We start from the raw sequence: 23525 nt of genomic DNA, 5'->3' as shown, positions 1-23525 counted from the left end.
GGGTTTTCAAAACCTCTCATTTTCATTTCTCTTAACTTCAAATCTGAATGTTTTACAAGGGAATTGAGCTCCTTATATAGATGCTCAAGTTACATCCAAACCATTCATCTAAAAGCAAATCTAAAGGCTACAAATTAAAGAGGAACAAAACAAAAATACAAAAGCTGAAAAATTACACCTAATAACTAGTTATAAGAGTACAAAATACAACATAGGCAGCCATATAGGACGTGAGGCAGCAGCATGGGATGTTGTTGGTTGCTTTTTAATTGTTTTGGACTCTTTAGAAGACAAAAAGAGGGACCATATAATGTCATTTGTCCATGGAATCTTGCAATTGTGCTTCACCCTTTTATCTTGCAAAACATGGCTGCCAAGACACCAATTTTCGGCCATGTAATCTGATTTTGTCCAAACTCCCTTTGTTGAGAAAAGTTTGTCCTCAAACTTTTGCGATTAAGAACATGGTACTACAAAAGACGATTTCAAAAACAAATACAATTTCAGAAAAATGTAGTATAGATGTTAAAGAGGGAAACAACAAGAGCCCATTCTAGTCAAGCACTTAGCAAAGAGCGAACCCTCTTGTTAGCCAACTCGACCCGAGCAACACACAAGTACTCGAACCAAAGCCAACACCCACAAATCAAGCCACGCACAGATTTGTGGTGTCACACCCTAGAACACCAAGGACCACCATTTCCCAAGATCGTCTTGGTTTAAGAAAACGCAAGAGCCGAAGCTCTGATACCACTTTGCACTAAAACGACGAGGTGGTCCGTAATCAGCCCAAACCCTACTAAAAACGATACAACCATACTACAAAAATTAACTCGAAAATGGGCTGTTTTGGAGTAGTATTGTCTCGGTTTTGAGGGGCTGTTTTGGGAGGTTTTATTTGAAACATAAAATGAAAGATATGACTTAAACAAGATCACAAAGCATGTTTAAGCCTAGGATAATACTCTTCCAAAGCACTAAGCAAATGGAAAGAGTCATCTCCAAGCACTAAGCAAAGGAGGTTGTTCTAGCACTAAGCAAAGAACTAAACAAAGGGTTTTCAAAACCTCTCATTTTCATTTCTCTTAACTTCAAATCTGAATGTTTTACAAGGGAATTGAGCTCCTTATATAGATGCTCAAGTTAAATCCAAACCATTCATCTAAAAGCAAATCTAAAGGCTACAAATTAAAGAGGAACAAAACAAAAATACAAAAGCTGAAAAATTACACCTAATAACTAGTTATAAGAGTACAAAATACAACATAGGCAGCCATATAGGACGTGAGGCAGCAGCATGGGATGTTGTTGGTTGCTTTTTAATTGTTTTGGACTCTTTAGAAGACAAAAAGAGGGACCATATAATGTCATTTGTCCATGGAATCTTGCAATTGTGCTTCACCCTTTTATCTTGCAAAACATGGCTGCCAAGACACCAATTTTCGGCCATGTAATCTGATTTTGTCCAGTTGTGTTAAACAATTGTACTTGTTCATTAGTCCATGTGACTCGTTGTGTGAACCATTTGTCCTTGTTCATTTGTCCTTGTGACTCGTTGTTTAGACCATTTGTCCTTGTGATGTAAAACAGTATGGAAAAACGAGATTGAACAGATCGTTGAACTGTTCGTTCGAGTTTGCTATTTCTGAGATTGTATATGTCGTGATAATTGGCAAATTTGCAGCGGAAATTGTGTTGTTTGGACTGATTATTTCGTGATTATGAATGTAACTGGATAGTATGGTGAATTCCTAGTCCTAACCTCGCAAGGTGTCAAACGCAGATTCACGCAATCAACCTCGCAAGGAAGATCTAAAGATTAAGCTCGCAAACCTAATCAGAATAATGCTCACAAATGTAAACAATTTTATTGCTGGAAATTCGATGGTGTTTCTCTGATCATACACGGCCTAATATACTCCTAAACGAGGTCACAATTCGACCCAAACCCTAGCTTGGAAATTAAGCTATCTTTCCTTTTCCTAAACTAACTAGGAAAATTATTCCCCTTTCCTAAACTAACTAGGAAAGTAATTAAAATACTAAAAACTAGAATACAATCAGATTTAGGGTATTCTAATTTGACTAGGATTAGGAAAATCTAGCTTTCCTAACTTTATTAGAAATAGTAATTAACTAACTTATTATTCCTACACGATTTAGGAAACCGTGTATCCTAACCATCCTAGGAGCCGTGATATGCAGCCCAGAGCCGTGTTATGCGGCTCCCATGCCTTCCCATTTTAGCATCAACACATTACTCGATCCAAGCTCAAATCCTTTTACTAGTTGAATTACATTTCGACTAATAAGAAGTTCATTTGCTTGTTCCGAACATGCTCCTGCATCATTCTCTCCTTCTTTTTGAGAATTTGCCCTCAAATCCTCGTCTTCTAGATACGGTGACAGGTCGCCTACATTGAATGTTGCGCTCACCCCACCATATTCACTCGGCAACTCCAGCTTGTATGCATTAGAACCATAACATTCGAGGATCTTGAATGGACCATCTGCTCGTGGCATCAACTTATTCTTCCTTTTGGATGGAAATCGTTCCTTCCTCAAATGTAACCACACAAGATCACCCTCCTTGAAAACAGGCTGCTTTCGATGTTTATTAGCCTTCTCTTTGTATTTAGCATTTGCCTTCTCAATTTGAGCTCGAACCTGTTCACATACTCGGAGAAATGCAGCTTGTCTTTCTTTGGCTTCAAAACTTAACACATCTTTCTTTGGAATGGGCACTAAATCGATTGGCAGGTATGGATTCACGCCATAGACAATCTCGAATGGAGCTCGTCCTGTCGTCATTGATGGTGTACGATTATAAGCAAATTCAGCATGCGCCAATTTGATATCCCAATCCTTTGTGCTTTTACTAACCAATCCTCGCAATAGACTCCCTAGAGTACGGTTGGTTACCTCGGTCCGACCATCTGTTTGTGGATGGTGTGATGTCTTGAAAAGAAGCTTAGTCCCTACCAAACGCCATAACGTTTTCCCGAAGTAACTAAGAAACTTCACATCTCGATCTGAAACAATAGTAAGAGGTATTCCATGTAATCGAACGATCTCTCTATAGTACAAATCAGCCACTTTAGTTGCATCATCAGTCTTGTGACACGGAATAAAATGCGCCATCTTCGAGAATCGATCAACTACCACCATAATCGAGTCCTTACCCCTTTGAGTTCTCGGCAAACCAAGGATAAAATCCATGCTTACCTCATTCCATGGCTGTACAGTGCAGTGCGGGCGTATACAAGCCCTTGGTGAACGTGCTCTTAGCCTTTTGACATACCACACATTTCGCCACGATCTCTTGCACGTCCTTATTCATTCTCGGCCAATAGAAATGTTCACTTAGGATGTCACTCGTCTTGTTAACTCCAAAGTGTCCAGCAATAGCCCCGCCATGAGCTTCTCGTACCAACAACTCCCTAATCGACCCATTCGGAATGCATAGCCGATTACCCTTGAAAAGATAGCCATCCTGAACAGTATACAAACCTGTTGGATCAATGATTTCCTTTGAAAATTCTGGATCAGACTTGTACAGTTCCTTGATATGTTCGAAACCAAGAATCCTCGCATCCAACTCAATCAATAATGAATGCCTTCGTGATAATGCATCAGCCACGACATTAGAACTTCCCGTCTTGTACTTTGAAGAAAACGTGAATGATTGCAAAAATTCTACCCATTTGGCATGTCTTTGATTTAACTTTTGATGTCCATGGATGTGTTTAAGAGCCTCGTGATCAGAATGTAAAATAAACGGTTTCGGACGCAGATAATGACTCCAATGATCCAATGCTCTCACGATTGCATAAAACTCCTTGTCATAAGTTGAATAGTTCAACCTTGCACCGTTTAGTTTCTCGCTGAAATACGCAATAGGCCTCTTTTCTTGTATTAACACAGCACCAATTCCAACACCACTTGCATCACACTCGACTTCAAACAATTTATTAAAATCAGGTAGTGCTAAAACAGGTCCGGAGCATAGCTTGCGTTTTACCTCTTCAAACGCCTTTTGGGCGCTGTTAGTCCACACGAACTCTCCCTTCTTGGTTAGCTCTGTAATTGGAGCCACAATCGAGCTAAAACCCTGGATGAACCGTCTATAAAATGATGCTAAACCATGAAAGCTTCGCACCTCTCGTAGTTGATTTCGAACGGCCAGGCTTGAATAGCATCGACCTTGGATGGGTCCATACTTACTCCGTCTTTTCCCACAATATAACCAAGAAAGACAACACTTGAGACCATAAAAGTACATTTTTCCAACTTACCATAAAGCTTCTGATCTCGCAACACTTCAAACACAGCTCGCAAATGTCGTTTGTGCGACTCTTCATCTTTGCTATAAATCAGGATGTCGTCAAGATAGACCACCACAAATTTGTTAAGGAACGGCCTCAACACTTCATTCATCAACCTCATAAACGAACTAGGAGCATTGCACAATCCAAACGGCATCACAAGCCATTCATATAATCCTTGCTTCGTTTTAAACGCGGTCTTCCACTCATCCCCTTCTCGAATCCTCATTTGATGGTAGCCACTCCTCAAATCCAGTTTAGAAAAGACACACGAACCAGAAAGTTCGTCAAGCATATCATCAAGTCTTGGCATAGGAAAGCGATATTTGATTGTAATGTTATTCACCGCTCTACTATCAATGCACATTCTCCAAGTCCCTTCCTTCTTTGGCACTAATAACGCAGGCACCGCACAAGGACTTAAACTCTCTTGAACATATCCTCTATCTATCAATTCTTGGACTTGTCTCTGTAACTCCTTTGCTTCCTCTGGATTACAACGATAGGCCGGCTTATTAGGCAATGCCGCCCGGAATCGATCTATTTGGTGTTCAATACCACGTAAAGGAGGTAACCCATCCGGTAATTCATCCGGAAACACATCCCGGAACTCTTCTAATAGCTCCTGTACCCCACGGTCATTACACACACCAACGGACCCTAATTCACGAACCATCAGCACATAAGTTCGTTCTCCACGAGCTAAAGCTTCCTCAACCTCCCGAGCCTCCATAAACATACTCCCCTTCTTTGTTTTAGACTCTTTAATCTTGTTAGGTGACATAGGTTTCAGATTATATCTCACATTACCCTTCATCACGCTATACACATTGGCTCTCCCGTCATGTTCAACCTTTCTATCGAATTGCCAAGGCCTACCCAACAGAATGTGGCATGCATTCATAGGAATTATATCGCACCACACCTCATCAGTATAGGGTCCTAAACTCAACGAAACTAAGGCTTGTTTCTTAACTTGAATCCCATTCTCCCCATTCAGCCAATGCAATTTATATGGTTTAACTCGGTCTTTAGTTTGCAATTTTAGTTCATCAACAAGGTCCCTTGCTACTACATTAGCACACGATCCACTATCAATAATAAGATTGCAAATTTTACGGTTTACCTTGCACCGAGTATGGAAGATTTGCTCCCGTTGTTCATTCTCAGCTGAACCCGTTTCCATATGCAAATTACGCAGCACTAAGCACTCCTCGTCACTCAACGGATCCAAATCATAGACTATTCCTTCACCATCAGTTTCAACACTCCCTTGGACTGTTTCTTCCTCTGGCGTGACAAATACGGGAATCAAATCACATAATTCTTGAGCTGTTAGGGCTCGTTTCTGAGGACATTCGTTTGCTATATGTCCATAGCCTTGACACTTGAAGCAACGTCTCAAAGAACTCCCCTTTGGCTCGGCAACACCCTTTCCTTTGTCCTTGGGTTCTTCTTTCGGGATTTCTTTAGCCTTGCTAGGAGCTGGCCTGGAATATGAATTCGTTCCCGAACTTTGTCCCTTGGAATAAGCATGAGGTTTTTGTGCCTTATCATGTTTCTCGAACTTCCATGCTAATCGACACACATCATTAAAACCTTCATAATTCTGGATCTCGACTCTTTTAGCAATTGCGGGTGTTAGGCCCTTGATGAATCTCGCCACTCTTAGCTCTTCTTTCTCCTCAAGATCGCATACAATCGACATCTTCTCGAATTCTTTGATGTATTCAGTCACCGTCATGCTTCCTTGCTCTAAAGATTGGAGCTTTAAGTAGTTATCTTGTTCATAATCCCTTGGCAGGAATCGTCTCATCAAGTGCTTCTTTAATTTGATCCAAGACTCGATCTTGTCTTTGCCTTCCTTTCTTCTTTGTTTTTTCAGATTTTCGTACCATAAAGATGCATACTTTGTAAGTTTCAAGATTGCAACTTTAAATTGCTTCTTGTCATCGTATTCTTTATACTCGAAAACCCTTTCAGCTTGTCTTACCCAATCCAGAAATTTTTCCGGATCCATCTCGCCATCAAAGTCAGGAATATCGAGTTTTAAACCCCGATCATCATCGTTCTTATTTTTTGACTTCATCTTTGGCTGCTCGTCCTCTTCTTCAGATTCGGATGGGGTGTCCGATTCTTTTTTCTTCTCTTTAGCCTTCAACATGCTTGCTATATTTTTTAACACATAAGCCATCTGAGCCATCTCCAACTTCAGCTCGTTATGACCATCTTCCCATGTTTTCGGACCTTCTTCACCGTCTTTAACCATGATTAGCAACGTCCCAAGACAGATCTATTAAGGAATAAATCTGAACTTAGCTCTGGTAACCAATTTGATGTAAAATAACTTGGACGAATTAGGTTGAACAGATCGACGGACTGTTCGTATGCAGAATAGGATAAAATCGTGAAAATCTGACAGTTTGTTGGTCTGTTCGTCTAAGTATTTTAGGATTAACGCAGCGGAATTAACTGAAATTGTTGTAAACGTGGAAAGTAACAAAGTAACCGGGATAGTATGGTGAATCTCGCTCTCCGCCTCGCAAGGTACGAACTCGAAACACTCAAAAGATCAACCTCGCAAAGAAGATCTGAAAGCCAAAACTCGCAAGCCTTGAACTCAATTGTTCTCACACAGGGAACGATTTTTTATTAAAACTCATAATCTGAAAAATAGGGTTACAAGAGGCCCTATTTATACTCCTACTTAGCTTGACTAATAAGCTATCTTTCATAATCCTACTCGATGTCACAAATCTGACTCGAGATCTAATTCCTTAGCTTGTACTCCTTTCCTAAACTAACTAGGAAAGTTATTAAACTAATAATAATTAAAATACAACCAGATTTAAAGTACTCTAATTAAACTAGGATTAGGAAATAACAAGTTTTCCTAACTTGACTAGAATTAGGATATAAGCTAACCTTTCCTAATCTTATTCGAAATTAAATAAGCTAAACTAATTCCACACGATTTAGGAAACTAAGATAATCCTATTTGAACACAAAATACTTATTACCTAATATAATTAAACTAGGATATGACTCCTTTTGGTAAGAAGTCTCGACATCACTACCTTGGATGCCAAGTAAACACGTGAACTTGCCTGAATAATACTTGAGCATTCTGAACAGTCCTGTCGTGTGTTCAATAATCTTCATTTCGACAGAATCCTTTCCAATACATCGTTTTACACATTGCTCATGCATCACCTTGTTCATTAATCCTTGTGACTCGTTGTGTTAAAACAATTGTACTTGTTAATTAGTCCATGTGACTCGTTGTCTGAACCATTTGTCCTTGTTCATTAGTCCTTGTGTCTTGTTGTGTTAAACTATTGTACTTGTTCATTAGTACATGTGACTCGTTGTGTGAACCATTTGTCCTTGTTCGTTAGTCCTTGTCACTCGTTGTGTAAACCATTTGTCCTTGTTCATTAAACCTTGTGTTAAAACAATTGTACATGTTAATTAATCCATGTGACTCGTTGTGTGAACCATTTGTCCTTGTTCATTAACCCTTGTGACTCGTTCTGTGAACCATTTGTCCTTGTTTATTAATAAATGTGACTCGTTGTATGAACCATTTGTCCTTGTTCATTAGTCCTTGTGACTCGTGTTAAACTGTTGTACTTATTCATTAGTCCCCGTGAATCGTTGTGTGAACCACTTGTCCTTGTTCATTAGTCCATGTGACTCGTTGTGTAAACCATTTATCCTTGTTCATTAGTCCTTGTGAGTCGTTGTGTTAAACAATTGTACATGTTCATTAGTCCATCTGACTCGTTGTGTGAACCATTTCACCTTGTTCATTAGTCCATGTGACTCGTTGTTTAAACCATTTGTCCTTATTCATTAATCCTATTGACTCGTTATGTTAAAACAATTGTACTTGTTCATTAGTCCATTTGAATCGTTGTGTGAACCATTTGTCCTTGTTCATTATCACTTATGACTCGTTGTGTTAAACAATTGTACTTGTTCATTAGTCCATGTGACTCGTTGTGTGAACCATTTGTCCTTGTTCATTTGTCCTTGTGACTCGTTGGTTTAAACCATTTGTCCTTGTTCATTAATCTATGAGCCGTTGTGTTAAACAATTGTACTTGTTCATTAGTCCATGTGACTCGTTGTGTGAACCATTTGTCCTTGTTCGTTAGTCCTTGTGACTCGTTGTGTAAACCATTTGTCGTTGTTCATTAATCCTTGTGTTAAGACAATTGTACTTGTTAATTAGGCCATGTGACTCGTTGTGTGAACCATTTGTCCTTGTTCATTAGCCTTTGTAACTCGTTGTGTGAACCATTTGTCCTTGTTTATTAATAAATGTGACTCGTTGTGTGAACCATTTGTCGTTGTGTGAACCATTTGTCCTTGTTCATTTGTCCTTGTGACTCGTTGTGTTAAACAATTTTACGTATTCATTAGTCCACGTGAATCGTTGTGTGAACCACTTGTCCTTGTTCATTAGTCCATGTGACTCGTTGTGTAAACCATTTATCCTTGTTCATTAGTCCTTGTGAGTCGTTGTGTTAAATAATTCTACTTGTTCATTAGTCCATGTGACTCGTTGTGTGAACCATTTGTCCTTGTTCATTAGTCCTTGTGACTTGTTGTGTAAACCATTTGTCCTTGTTCATTAATCCTTGTGAGTCGTTGTGTTAAACAATTGTACTTGTTCATTAGTCCATGTGACTCGTTGTGTGAACCATTTGTCCTTGTTCATTTGTCCTAGTGAGTCGTTGTTTCAACCATTTGTCCTTGTTCATTAATCCTTGTGACTCGTTGTGTTAAAACAATTGTACTTGTTCAATAGTCCATGTGACTCGTTTTGTGAATCATTTGCCCTTGTTCATTAGTCCTTGTGACTCGTTGTGTAAACCATTTATCCTTGTTCATTAGTCCTTGTGACTCGTTGTGTTAAAACAATTGTACTATTTAATTAGTCCATGTGACTCGTTGTCTGAACCATTTGTCCTTGTTCATTATTCCTTGTGTCTTGTTATGTTAAGCAATTGTACTTGTTCATTAGTCCATATGACTCGTTGTGTGAACCAATTTTCCTTGTTCGTTAGTCCTTGTCACTCGTTGTGTAAACCATTTGTCCTTGTTCATTAATCCTTGTGTTAAAACAATTGTACTTGTTAATTAGTCCATGTGACTGTGTGAACCATTTGTCCTTGTTCATTAGCACTTGTGACTCGTTGTGTTAAACCATTTATCCTTGTTCGTTAGTCCTTGTGAGTCGTTCTGTTAAACAATTGTACTTGTTCATTAGTCCATGTGACTCGTTGTGTCAACCATTTGTCCTTGTTCATTAATCCTTGTGACTCGTTGTGTAAATCATTTGTCCTTGTTCATTAATCCTTGTGAGTCGTTGTGTTAAACAATTGTACTTGTTCATTAGTCCATGTGACTCGTTGTGTGAACCATTTGTCCTTGTTCATTTGTCCTTGTGACTCGTAGTTTAAACTATTTGTCCATGTTCATTAATCTATGAGCTGTTGTGTTAAACAATTGTACTTGTTCATTAGTCCATGTGACTCGTTGTGTGAACCATTTGTCCTTGTTCGTTAGTCCTTGTGACTCGTTGTGTAAACCATTTGTCCTTGTTCATTAATCCTTGTGTTAAAACAATTGTACTTGTTAATTAGTCCATGTGACTCGTTGTGTGAACCATTTGTCCTTGTTCATTAGCCTTTGTAACTCGTTGTGTGAACCATTTGTCCTTGTTCATTAGTCCGTGTGACTCGTTGTGTAAACCATTTATCCTTGTTCATTAGTTCTTGTGAGTCGTTGTGTTATATAGTTGTACTTGTTCATTAGTCAATGTGACTCGTTATGTGAACCATTTGTCCTTGTTCATTTGTCCTTGTGACTTGTTGTGTAAACCATTTGTCCTTGTTCATTAATCCTTGTGAGTCGTTGTGTTAAACAATTGTACTTGTTCATTAGTCCATGTGACTCGTTGTGTGAACCATTTGTCCTTGTTCATTTGTCCTTGTGACTCGTTGTTTAGACCATTTGTCCTTGTTCATTAATCCTTGTGACTCGTTGTGTTAAAACAATTGTACTTGTTAATTAGTCCATGTGACTCGTTGTCTGAACCATTTGTCCTTGTTCATTAGTCCTTGTGTCTTGTTGTGTTAAACTATTGTACTTGTTAATTAGTACATGTGACTCGTTGTGTGAACCATTTGTCCTTGTTCGTTAGTCCTTGTCACTCGTTGTGTAAACCATTTGTCCTTGTTCATTAATCCTTGTGTTAAAACAATTGTACATGTTAATTAATCCATGTGACTCGTTGTGTGAACCATTTGTCCTTGTTCATTGGACTAAAACTATCAGATTTGGAATGATATTAGACACGAATTTCCCAAATGACAAACAAAGAAAACTCAGCTTGTTTAGGACTCAAGGTATGACTTAATTCGAACACAAAGCAATGAATTAAGCCTAGGACTCGTCCAAGCACTTAGCAAAGGACTTATCCAACCTCCTAGCACTAAGCAAGGGAGTTTTATCAAGCACAAAGCAAAGATAAAGAAGAAAGAAAGCAGGTTGCTTCTTAGGGTTTTTTCATTCAAAAATAATCTGATTTTGTCTAAGGGTTGTGTTTGCTTTTATAGGACAAGCAAGACAATCCCCTCCCTTCATCTAAGATAGCATCCTAAGGCCACAAAAAGAGCTGCTAATAGCCACAAAACACGGCAGCCCATGCCTTACAAGAATTCAGAAAAGAAAAGGACATAAAGCATAAAAGATAGAAAGTAAACTAATAGTACAACAATCCCTTGTTTACTAGCCCAAGTCTTGTTTATGCACACTTGGACTCACTTGGAAGACTTTGGCAATGCTGCAAATACTCTCCTAAGGGCCCTTGAGCTATGTTTGATCAAAAGAGGAATGTTGATAGCGACATAATGCACAAAAAACTAAGCATGCTCCAGCCATGGTCCTGATTGCGCACGGTTTTTAAAGCTTGGCAAACTCCTTGATAGGAAAAGCTTTGGGATACAAGTTCCTACACAAAAATGTCCTAAACTCACCAAGGAATAGTCCCATGCTGGAAAAAGGCACGACTTCTTAGACGCAATTCATGTTAGACCTCAATCTTGTGCAAGGTCCAAAACCGGGTTCAAAAGAGGAATGCTCGGCTGAATTCTCTTCAATCTCCCCTTCTTGAAAAGGATTTGTCCTCAAATCCTGGCCATTATCATCTTCAATCTCTTCATAATAAGGACTTAAATCCCCAACATTGAATGTGCCATGGACCTCATAATCTCCGGGCAAGTTAATCTTGTAGGCATTGGACCCAATCTTTTCAAGGACTTCGAATGGACCATCCGCTCTTGGCATGAGCTTGTTCTTCCTTTTGGCTGGAAATCTTTCTTTTCTTAGGTTAATCCAAACAAGATCCCCTACTTCAAAGTTTGTGGCTTGCTTAGGACCCTTGGCCCTTGCTTTGTATGCTTCATTTGTTTTCTCAATTTGCTTCTTAACTTGAGCATGGATTTGTAGCATTTGCTCAACTCTTTTCTTAGCATCGAAATCAATCTTTTTCCTTTGGATGGGTGCCAAATCAGTGGGCATGAGGGGGTTGGCGCCATAAACAACTTCAAATGGAGACTTGCCCGTGCTTGTAGAAGGAGCCCTATTGAAGGCAAACTCGGCTTGAGCTAGTTTGAGATCCCAATCCTTCAATGACTTAGAAACCGTGCACCTTAGGATTCTCCCTAGAGTCTTGTTAGTCACCTCCGTTTGTCCATCAGTTTGGGGGTGATGGGAGGTGCTAAATAAGAGCCTAGTCTTGAGTAGCTTCCACAAGGACCTCCAAAAATGGCTCATGAACTTTGAATCCCTATCCGAGACAATAGACTTGGGAACTCCATGGAGCTTAACCACCTCTTTGAAGTATAAATCAGCCACACTAGATGCATCCTCCGTTTTCTTACAAGCAATGAAGTGAGTCATCTTGCTAAACCTATCCACAATAACCATGATGGAGTCCTTGCCTCTTTGAGTTCTTGGCAAAGCAACTATGAAATCCATGCTAATGTCCTCCCATGGCTGATTTGGGACGGGTAAAGGAGTATAGGGGCCTGTTTTGAAGTAGGACTTGGATTGTTGACATGGAGCACACCTCTTGATAACATCTTGGACATCCCCAAGCATCTTAGGCCAATAGAAATGCTCTTGGAGTATGTCATAGGTCTTTTGAATGCCAAAGTGCCCGGCAAGACCATTGGAGTGTGCCTCTCTTACCAACAAGCTTCTATAGGGACTCTTTGGCACACACAAACGGTTTCCACAAAACAAGAACCCCTCTTGGACCAAGTAATGACCCCCTTTAGCTCGTCCATTTTGCAATGACCCCCCCTCCTCCTTGAAATCTGGATCCTCTAGGTAAAACTATTTCATGTGCTCAAATCCAAGTACTCTTTGTTCAATGTAACTCAACATAATGAACCTTCTTGATAGTGCAGCAGGAGCTACTGACCAGGATACTCCACAAATGCAAGCAGGCCAAAACAGCACCACAACCACTTCAGGAAGCAACCAGAGTGGGCTAGGTTTAGTGGCTAATAGGTACGAGTACAAGCCCAACCACCAGCTGCCACCATGGCCAGCTGGTTGGCCATTAAACTAAGCTCAGAAAAGTCCTAGGGGTCCAAGGAAGAATCACAATGCAAGTCATAGAAAACTAAGGCTGAACAGAATCGCAGTTTTGACAAACAACAAAAGCAATCTTTCCATTTCTGGCTAAACCGTGAGGAAAAAGCATGCAAGGAACTTTTGGCTTGTCTTCCCATATACCAGATACAACCTAGAGCCAATTTTAATGCCAAGGACTCAATCATTTCGTCCTCAAGTGCCTACATTCAACAGAAAAGCCAGCAATGCGGCAAGAAAGGACCACAACATGTCACTTTGTCCTGCATTTCTCTTTTGTTTTCATTCCAGTTTACAATTAAGAGCTTTTAAACCGTTGTAATATTGTACTTGGACTCTTACCAGCATGTGAGGAGAGATCCTGACCCTTGGATGTTGTTTTTCTTTCAAGTTTGTAACCTAAAAAGGCCTATATAAGGACCTTAGCTCAGATCGTTGTAACACACAAGCTGATTTATGAATGAAACCCGAGATTTCTCTCAAATTTAAACCTCTTAATCTTGTGCTTAGTCTGTAGATTAGAGTCGGGCTTGATAATAACCTGTGCTTAGACTGTGGTTATTGATTAAGTACACTGTTAGTAGAGCATAAACCTTCCCGTGCTTAGACTGTGGATAGTTTAGCTTTGTTTGTTTGTTTCAGTTGAGTCTTTCCTGTGTTAATCTGTGGAATTTCTTAACTCTAACACCCCAAATTATTAGCTTGATTCCCTGTGATTATTCTGTGGGTTTTTTCAGTTGATAATTATATCCAAGTTCCCTCCTTTCAAGCATTATCTCGAAACTGTCTCAATTACATCCTTTGTGTCTCATCATCAGTTCATTGAGTCTTAAAAATACTTTGAGTCCTCTAAAAATCTTGGTCTTCTGCTCAGAAGTAGTTCTTATATCAAAGTAATTTACTGCCAAGTTTCATGATTTTAGGAGGTCAATTCATAATTTTATTAATTAGCACAAGTTTATTGCATTCCTGAGAATTTCTTTTATTTCTGCTGGTTTGATTGTTGTTTTTGTCTAAACCCTTGGACATTACACTGCAAATTGGTATATCAGAGCAAGGTTTTAACACGATTACATCTTGTGTTAGTCTTGGGAAGGAAAGTGAGTTCATTTTTACCCTAACTACAACAAAACTACAAAAAATAACCCATGAGTGAAGAAGAGATTTACTGGTATTGAGACCAGGGTGGATCGAGATAGCGGGAAGAATCAATGAACTGGTGAATATTGTCAACACTCTTGCGAAGGAGTTCCTAACAGCCACCCTACGAGAGCGAGGCGGGGGTAGAGGCTTTGTTGGAGCAGGGAGAGGACAACCATACCACCAGGAACAGGGAGAAGACTTGTCAGATACTGATGAATCTATGGCAGAGGGCATCTACATGGAAAGAGACAAAGATATAAAGGTAGAAATTCCTGATTTCCATGGTAGTTTAAATCCTGAAGATTTGTTAGACTGGATTAGAACTGTTGAGAGAGTCTTTGAATTTAAGGGATATCTTGACAGAAAGCTTTCAAAGTTTCTATCCTTAAATTCAAAGGTTATGCCTCACTTTGGTATGAAACCACGAAAGGCCAGAGAATGAGAGAGGGCAAGGAACCCATTAAATCTTGGCTAAAGCTTAAAAAGAAATTGAAGGATAAGTTTATAGCTAAAGATTACACACAGGATATGTTTATCAAGTTAACTTGACTAAAACAAGACCAACAATCTGTTGAGTCTTATCTTAGGAGCTTTGAACAACTTACCCTGCAATGTGAGATCACCGAGAAGCCCGAGCGAGAAAATTGCTAGGTTTGTTGAGGGATTAGATCCTAAGATTGCTATAAGGGTTAGAATGCAACAAGTCTGGTCCTTTGATGAGGCAGTCAACCTGGCATTGAGGATTGAAAAGATGGGAAAAGCCAAAGTCACTGCTTCCAAACCCCTTACTAGACCCACTTTCAAACCTTTTTCTGGGGTTAGGATTGGAGAAACTCCAAAAATTGCAACCCAACCAACACCGAGACAAGGGAAGAGTCATGTGAATCCTAGAACCAACACATCTGTGTGATGATGGGAAAATTAAATGCTTCCAGTGCCAAGGGTATGGCCATTTTAGGAAGGACTGTCCTTCTAAGAGAACCTTGACAGCAATGGAAGTAGAGCAGTGGGAGAGAGAAGGTTTGGTTCAGTATGAGGAAGATGAGACCCTGATAATGGAGGAAGTGGAGACTGAAGGAGAACCAGAACAAGATGCGGTTGTGGCCCCCACGATACAGTCACAACTTAGTCTTGTGGAGGGTTATGCATTCCCAACACTCACCTCGGAAGCTGATCAAAGATCCCGATATTCGAGAACCGGATGCACGATCCGGGGAGGGTTTGTAACCTGATCATAGATGGGGGAAGTTGTACAAATGTGGCATCAAATGCCATGGTTAGTAAACTCAACCTGACAACTCAAGAGCACCCAAACCCTTACAAGTTGAGATGGTTGAACAAGGGAGCAGAAGTAAGGGTGGACAAGCAATGCTTGGTTCCATTTTCTATTGGGAAGGTGTATAAAGATGAAGTCTTGTGTGATATTGTTCCAATGGATGCCTGCCACCTACTCTTAGGAAGACCATGGGAGTATGACAGGAATACCACTCACCATGGGAAGGATAACATCTATAGTTTCAAGCATGAAGGCAAGAAAGTTACTCGACCCCATTACCACCCAACCGGAGAAACTATGGAGGTCCAAGTATGCCGAGGAGGAGAACAATGGTGTGCTATTTCTTTCTGAAGCAGCCATGATCAAAGAAATAAAGCAAGAACAACCTGTCTGGATGTTACTATCCAAAGAAGTAAGCAAGGAAGGGAACCCGAGATACCTACGAAGTTAGACCATTAATTCAGAGGTATAAAGAGGTATTTCAAGAGAATCGCCTAGTGGATTGCCACCATTGAGGGGCATTGAGCACCACATTGACCTTGTTCCAGGATCAGTGCTTCCCAACAGGCCAGCTTATAGAAGTGATCCAACTGCTACCAGAGAGTTGCAAAACCAGATTGAGGAACTTATGAGTAAAGGATTTGTCGGGAATCTCTCGGTCCTTGTGCAGTCCCTGCCCTACTTGTTCCCAAGAAAGATGGAACATGGAGGATGTGTCTTGACGCGGGGCCATTAACAACATCATTGTCAAGTACAGGTTCCCAATACCAAGGTTGGATGACATGTTAGATGAGCTCAGTGGTGCCATGGTATTTTCTAAAATTGATCTCGGGCAAGGGTACCATCAAGTCAGGATAAGGGAAGGAGATGAGTGGAAGACTGCCTTCAAAACTAAACATGGACTGTATGAGTGGCTTGTGATGCCATTTGGCCTTTCTAATGCACCAAGCACCTTTATGAGACTGATGACTGAGGTGCTAAGGCCATGTTTAGGCAAATTTGCAGTGGTCTACTTTGATGACATCTTGGTTTATAGCAACAGTGAAAGAGAACACTTGAAACATCTTGAAGCGTGTTTCGGGATCCTCAAGGAACAAAAGCTATTTGGCAAGATAGAGAAATGCACTTTTATGGTTGAAGAAGTGGCATTCCTAGGGTACATTGTCTCTGGAAGAGGGATTACGATTGATCGGGATAAAATTGTGGCCATTCAATCATGGCCTACTCCTAAAACAATCACTGAGGTGAGGGGGTTCCATGGATTGGCCTCCTTTTATAGGAGATTTATCAAGAACTTGATTCGATTGTTGCTCCAATTACTGAGTGTATGAAGAAAGGGGAGTTCCACTGGACTGAGAGTGCTCAGCAGTCCTTTGAGAGGATTAAGAAATTGATGTGTGAGACCCCTATTTTGAAGTTGCGGACTTTGATCAACTCTTTGAAGTAGAGTGTGATGCCAGTGGGGTAGGCATTGGTGCAGTCCTGATCCAAGCTCAGAAACCTGTAGCTTACTTCAGTGAGAAGTTGAATGGAGCTAAGTTAAAGTATTCTACCTATGACAAAGAATTTTATGCAATTATCAGGGCAGTCATGCATTGGAGTCACTATTTGAAACCAAAGCCATTTGTGTTGCACTCTGATCATGAAGCATTGAAATATATCAATGGCCAGCACAAGTTGAGTCACAGGCATGCTAAATGGGTGGAGTACTTGCAATCATTCACCTTTTCCAGCAAGTATAAAGAAGGGAAACAAAATGTAGTGGCGATGCACTATCAAGGAGGCACTCCTTCTTCAACTATGGGAACCAGGGTCCTTGGTTTTGAGTTCATGAAAGAGATGTACAAGGAAGACCCTGACTTCTCTGAAGAGTGGATCACACAGTTTGAAGGGCATAGGGTTCCAGGGAACAAGTACTTGCTGCAAGATGGGTTTCTATTCCAAGGGAACAAGCTCTGTGTTCCAAGAGGTTCCTACAGGGACCTCCTAATCAGGGAAGTCCATTCAGGAGGCTTAGGAGGGCATTTTGGTGTTCAAAAGACACTGGACATACTACAAGAACAGTTCTATTGGCCAAAGATGATGGGGGATGTCCAAAATGTTCTCGGGAGATGTTCAGATGTCAAATGGCTAAGAGTTCTTTCCAGACTGGTCCATATGTTCCATTACCAGTACCAAGCAGGCCATGGGAAGATGTGACCATGGATTTTATTGTTGCACTGCCAAGAACACAGAGAGGAAAGGATTCAGTCATGGTTGTTGTTGATAGGTTCAGTAAAATGGCCCATTTCATAGCTTGCAAGAAGACAGAGGATGCTGCTAGTGTTGCTGAGCTATACTTGAAGGAAATTGTAAGGCTTCATGGGATTCCAAAGACAATTGTATCAGATAGGGATACAAAGTTCATGAGTTACTTTTGGAAAACTCTATGGAAGCTACTCAAGACCAAATCTTGTTGTTCAAGACATCTCACCACCCCCAAACAGATGGCCAAACTGAGGTCACCAACAAAACCTTGGGTAGGATTCTGAGATGTATTGTGAGCAAGAGTCTAAAAGATTGGGACATCAAATTAGCGCAGCAGAATTTGCCTTCAACGAGATCACCATCAATCGCTCATCGGTCATAGTCCTTTTGAGGTTGTCAATGGGATTAATCCCCTAATGCCTATAGACTTATCATCTGTACCAAGAAATGAGATGAATCATGATGCTAAGGCCAGGGCGAAACAGTTTGTTGAAACTCCATGAAACTGTGAAAAGAGAGATTGAGAAGACCAATGAGAAGTACAGGAAACAGTCCAAGGTACCTCAGAAAAAGAAAGAATTTGTTCCAGGGGATTTAGTCTGGGTTCATTTAAGGAAAGAGAGGTTTCCATCAAGAAGAAAGAACAAGTTAATGCCAAGAGCTGATGGCCCCTTTGAAATTATTGAGAGGATTGGTCCAAATGCCTACAAGGTGGATCTACCAGGAGAGTATGAGGTGCATGGCACTTTCAATGTAGGTGACCTAAGTCCATATTATGAGGATGCTTTGAGGGGAGGAGCCACCGGGGCTTGAGGACAAGCCCTGTTCAACCAGGGGAGGTTGCGGCGGGAGCTACCGACCGGATACTCCACAAATGCAAGCAGGCCAAAACAAAGACCACAACCACTTCAGGAAGCAACCAGAGTGGGCTAGGTTTAGTGGCTAATAGGTACGAGTACAAGCCCAACCACCAGCTGCCACCATGGCCAGCTGGTTGGCCATTAAACTAAGCTCAGAAAAGTCCTAGGGGTCCAAGGAAGAATCACAATGCAAGTCATAGAAAACTAAGTGAACAGAATGCAGATTTGACAAACAACAAAAGCAATCTTTCCATTTCTGGCTAAACCGTGAGGAAAAAGCATGCAAGGAACTTTTGGCTTGTCTTCCCATATACCAGATACAACCTAGAGCCAATTTTAATGCCAAGGACTCAATCATTTCGTCCTCAAGTGCCTACATTCAACAGAAAAGCCAGAATGCAAAGCAAAGGACCACAACATGTCACTGTCACCTGCATTTCTCTTTTGTTTTCATTCCAATTTACAATTAAGAGCTTTTAAACCGTTGTAATATTGTACTTGGACTCTTACCAGCATGTGAGGAGAGATCCTGACCCTTGGATGTTGTTTTTCTTTCAAGTTTGTAACCTAAAAAGGCCTATATAAGGACCTTAGCTCAGATCATTGTAACACAAATGATTTATGAATGAAACCCGAGATTTCTCTCAAATTTAAACCTCTTAATCTTGTGCTTAGTCTGTAGATTAGAGTCGGGCTTGATAATAACCTGTGCTTAGACTGTGGTTATTGATTAAGTACCTGTTAGTAGAGCATAAACCTTCTGTGCTTAGACTGTGGATAGTTTAGCTTTCTTGTTTGTTTCAGTTGAGTCTTTCCTGTGTTAATCTGTGGAATTTCTTAACTCTAACACCCCAAATTATTAGCTTGATTCCCTGTGATTATTCTGTGGGTTTTTTCAGTTGATAATTATATCCAAGTTCCCTCCTTTCAAGCATTATCTCAGAACTGTCTCAATTACAGTCCTTTGTGTCTGTCAGTCAGTTCAGTTGAGTCTTAAAAATACTTTGAGTCCTCTAAAAATCTTGGTCTTCTGCTCAGAAGTAGTTCTTATATCAAAGTAATTTACTGCCAAGTTTCATGATTTTAGGAGGTCAATTCATAATTTTATTAATTAGCACAAGTTTATTGCATTCCTGAGAATTTCTTTTATTTCTGCTGGTTTGATTGTTGTTTTTGTCTAAACCCTTGGACATTACACTGCAGATAGAGCATCCGCAACCACGTTATCCTTCCCTTCTATGTACTTGCTTGCAAAGTTGAATGATTGTAAGAACTCAATCCATTTGGCATGTCTATGGTTGAGCTTATGCTGCCCGTTGATGTACTTAAGAGCCTCATGATCCGAATGAAGAACAAAGGGCCTTGGCTTGAGGTAATGACTCCAATGAGTTAAGGCTCTCACAATGGCATAGAACTCTTTGTCATAAGTTGAGTAATTTAGCTTGGCACCACTCAATTTCTCACTAAAGTAAGCAATTGGCTTGTGCTCTTGAACAAGGACAGCCCCAATGCCAATGCCACTAGCATCACACTCAACTTCAAACAACTTATCAAAATTTGGTAAAGCAAGAATAGGAGACTCACATAGCTTTTCCTTGATGGTGTTGAAGGAAGTTTCAGCCTTATCTCCCCATTTAAACTCCCCCTTCTTCATACATTCAGTTATAGGAGCCATGAGAGTGCTAAAATCCTTGATAAACCTCCTATAGAATGATGCTAACCCATGAAAGCTCCTCACATCCGTGATATTCCTAGGAATAGGCCATGACTTGATTGCTTTAACCTTCTCTTGATCAACTAATATGCCACGGTCAGAAATGATGAAACCCAAGAATTGGACTTCACTTTGCATAAAAGAACACTTCTCAAGCTTCCCATACAACTTGTGTTCCCTAAGAGTGTCAAACAATATTTGCAAATGGTTGAGGTGCTCTTCTTTGTTAGGACTATACACCAAGATGTCATCAAAGTATACAACAACAAAGCTGCCCAAGTGAGGCCTAAGCACTTCATTCATAAGCCTCATGAAGGTGCTTGGTGCATTGGAAAGACCAAATGGCATGACAAGCCATTCATACAACCCATGCTTTGTCTTGAATGCGGTTTTCCACTCATCTCCTTCTTTGATTCTTACTTGATGATAACCTTGCCTTAAATCAATCTTTGAAAACAGTTTGGCTCCACTTAGCTCATCTAGTATGTCATCAAGCCTTGGTATAGGAAACCTATACTTGATTGTTATGTTGTTGATGGCTCTACTATCGGTGCACATCCTCCATGACCCATCTTTCTTGGGCACAAGCAAGGCTGGAACGGCACAAGGGCTAAGGCTCTCCCTCACAAAACCCTTGCTCATAAGCTCTCCAATTTGTTGTTGCATTTCTTGGCTAGCTTTAGGATCACTTCTATAGGCTGCCTTGTTGGGTAGAGTAGCTCCCGGAATGAAATCAATTTGGTGTTCAATTCCTCTAAGAGGAGGCAAGCCACTAGGGAGCTCATTTGGAAACACATCACCATAGGTTTTGAGTAGGCGTTGGACCTCACTAGGCAGCCCCTTCTCTTGCTCTCCCACCACTTCCTTGGCTATAAGCACATACACATCCCTATCCTCCTTTAACTCTTGCAACATTTCTGCCCCATTGATTAGCAACACTTCCTTAGATGGTTCAAGCATGGAGGGTGTTGGAATATGCTTGAGAACAGGTGGTAAAGGTGCTAGGATGACCTTTCTTGAGCCAAATTTGAAGGTGTAGGTGTTGTCTTTACCATGAAGAACCGAGTCCCTATCAAACTCCCACGGTCTCCCAAGTAGCAAGTGACAAGCATCCATTGGAAGAACATCACAAAGAGCTTCATCTACATAGTTTTTGCCAATGGAAAAAGGAACCAAGCATTGCTTATCAACCCTCACTTCAGCCCCTTTGTTGAGCCACCTTAGCTTATAAGGACTAGGATGGTCTTGTGTAGGTAATGATAGTTTGTCAATGAGAGTACTAGAGGCAACATTGGTACAACTCCCTCCATCAATGATAAGATTACAAACCCTTCCTTTAATGGTGCACCTAGACCTGAAAATTTGTTGTCTTTGGTCCATTTCCAAGGGTTGGGGTTGGGTATGCATCACTCTCCAAGTAACCAAGCTAAGACCCGCATCCGGCATAACCACATCATCCTCTTCATGGTCCGTTCCCTCCCTTTCCTCATCACACACAAGGATCTCATCATCACCCCAATGAACCACTTCAAAGCTACTAAGGGCTCTCTTGGTTGGGCATTCTTTGGCAAAGTGACCATAACCTTGGCATTGGTAACATTTTTTTAGAGGCATGGTCTTTTTTTGTGAGGTCTCGGCTGTTTTCCCCTTGTCAAGCATGGAGGTTTTGTTTTGAGAGGGTGGTTCATTAATTTTGAAACTGGTTGGGGGTTTAAAGGTGGCTGTTTTGGTGGTTGGTTTGGTGGTTGTAACCTTCCCTTTACCCATTTTCTCAACCCTTAAAGCCAAATTAACGGCCTCATCAAAGGACCATACTTGTTGCATTCTAACCCTATGAGCAATCTTGGTATCTAAACCTTCAACAAATCTAGCAATTTTATGTTCGGGCTTCTCATTGAGTTCACATTGCAAAGTAAGTTGTTCAAAGTCCCTAAGATATGACTCAAGTGGTTGTTGGTCTTGTTTAAGTTGTGTGAGCTTAATGAAAATGTCTTGAGTGTACTCTTTAGGTATAAACTTCTCATTAAGCTTCTTTTTCAGTTTTAACCAAGACTTAATAGGTTCCTTACCATCCCTTCTTCTCTGATTTTTTAAGTTCTCATACCAAAGGGAAGCATAGCCTTTGAGTTTCAAGATTGCAACTTTAAAAGCTTTGCTATCAGAATAACCTTTAAACTCAAAGACTCTTTCAATGGTCCTAAACCAATCTAACAAATCCTCGGGGTTTAAACTACCATGAAAATCAGGAATCTCTACCTTTAAGTCTTTGTTGGGCTCTCCATGAAAGGCCTCGGCCATGGACTCCTCCGAATCAGAAAGCTCCTCTTCCTCACGGCCACCATGAGCTCGTCCTCTCCCCATGAAGCCACGGCCTCTACCCCTGCCTCTAGGTGGTTGTCCTCCTCTTGGTGGTGGTGTTGGAATATTAGCCATGATAACATTGAGAGATTCTAGCAACAAATCACATTTTTCAGAAAGTTGAGTAACTTGTGTTTCAATTCCAGCAATCCTTTCTTCACTCATGGTTGTTTTTTGTGTTTTTAATGTGGTTAGGGTATAACGAACTCACAAAGAAAGGATTTTTGTTGTTAACCAAAGCTCTGATAACCAATTTGGACTAAAACTATCAGATTTGGAATGATATTAGACACGAATTTCCCAAATGACAAACAAAGAAAACTCAGCTTGTTTAGGACTCAAGGTATGACTTAATTCGAACACAAAGCAATGAATTAAGCCTAGGACTCGTCCAAGCACTTAGCAAAGGACTTATCCAACCTCCTAGCACTAAGCAAGGGAGTTTTATCAAGCACAAAGCAAAGATAAAGAAGAAAGAAAGCAGGTTGCTTCTTAGGGTTTTTTCATTCAAAAATAATCTGATTTTGTCTAAGGGTTGTGTTTGCTTTTATAGGACAAGCAAGACAATCCCCTCCCTTCATCTAAGATAGCATCCTAAGGCCACAAAAAGAGCTGCTAATAGCCACAAAACACGGCAGCCCATGCCTTACAAGAATTCAGAAAAGAAAAGGACATAAAGCATAAAAGATCGAAAGTAAACTAATAGTACAACAATCCCTTGTTTACTAGCTCAAGTCTTGTTTATGCACACTTGGACTCACTTGGAAGACTTTGGCAATGCTGCAAATACTCTCCTAAGGGCCCTTGAGCTATGTTTGATCAAAAGAGGAATGTTGATAGCGACATAATGCACAAAAAACTAAGCATGCTCCAGCCATGGTCCTGATTGCGCACGGTTTTTAAAGCTTGGCAAACTCCTTGATAGGAAA

General features: G+C 40.5%; 1 protein-coding gene across 1 annotated transcript; it reads right to left on the bottom strand.

Annotated features, from left to right (window-relative positions):
* Positions 1–3226: 3226 nt before the first annotated feature.
* On the bottom strand, positions 3227–11918 carry LOC141602224 (uncharacterized). The gene is made up of 5 exons (XM_074422527.1): positions 11601–11918; positions 6319–6480; positions 4691–6093; positions 4225–4366; positions 3227–4111 (listed from the first exon to the last, which is right to left on the bottom strand). Exons 1-5 carry the CDS (start codon positions 11916–11918, stop codon positions 3227–3229), a joined length of 2910 nt encoding a protein of 969 aa, XP_074278628.1.
* Between the last annotated feature and the right edge of the window lie 11607 nt (positions 11919–23525).

This window comes from Silene latifolia, chromosome 9 (assembly GCF_048544455.1).
Source record: "Silene latifolia isolate original U9 population chromosome 9, ASM4854445v1, whole genome shotgun sequence".
NCBI lineage: Eukaryota > Viridiplantae > Streptophyta > Magnoliopsida > Caryophyllales > Caryophyllaceae > Silene > Silene latifolia.
This window is presented reverse-complemented; position numbering and strand designations above follow the sequence as displayed.

Coding starts and splice junctions, on each gene's coding strand:
- LOC141602224 (XM_074422527.1), bottom strand. CDS start 11,918: ATGCCCACTGATTTGGCACCCATCCAAAGGAAAAAGATTGATTTCGAT. Junction 6,481..11,600: donor ACTTGCCCGGAGATTATGAG/GTCCATGGCACA, acceptor AGCATGTTGAAG/GCTAAAGAGAAGAAAAAAGA. Junction 4,112..4,224: donor ATATTGTGGGAAAAGACGGA/GTAAGTATGGAC, acceptor CGGTTCATCCAG/GGTTTTAGCTCGATTGTGGC.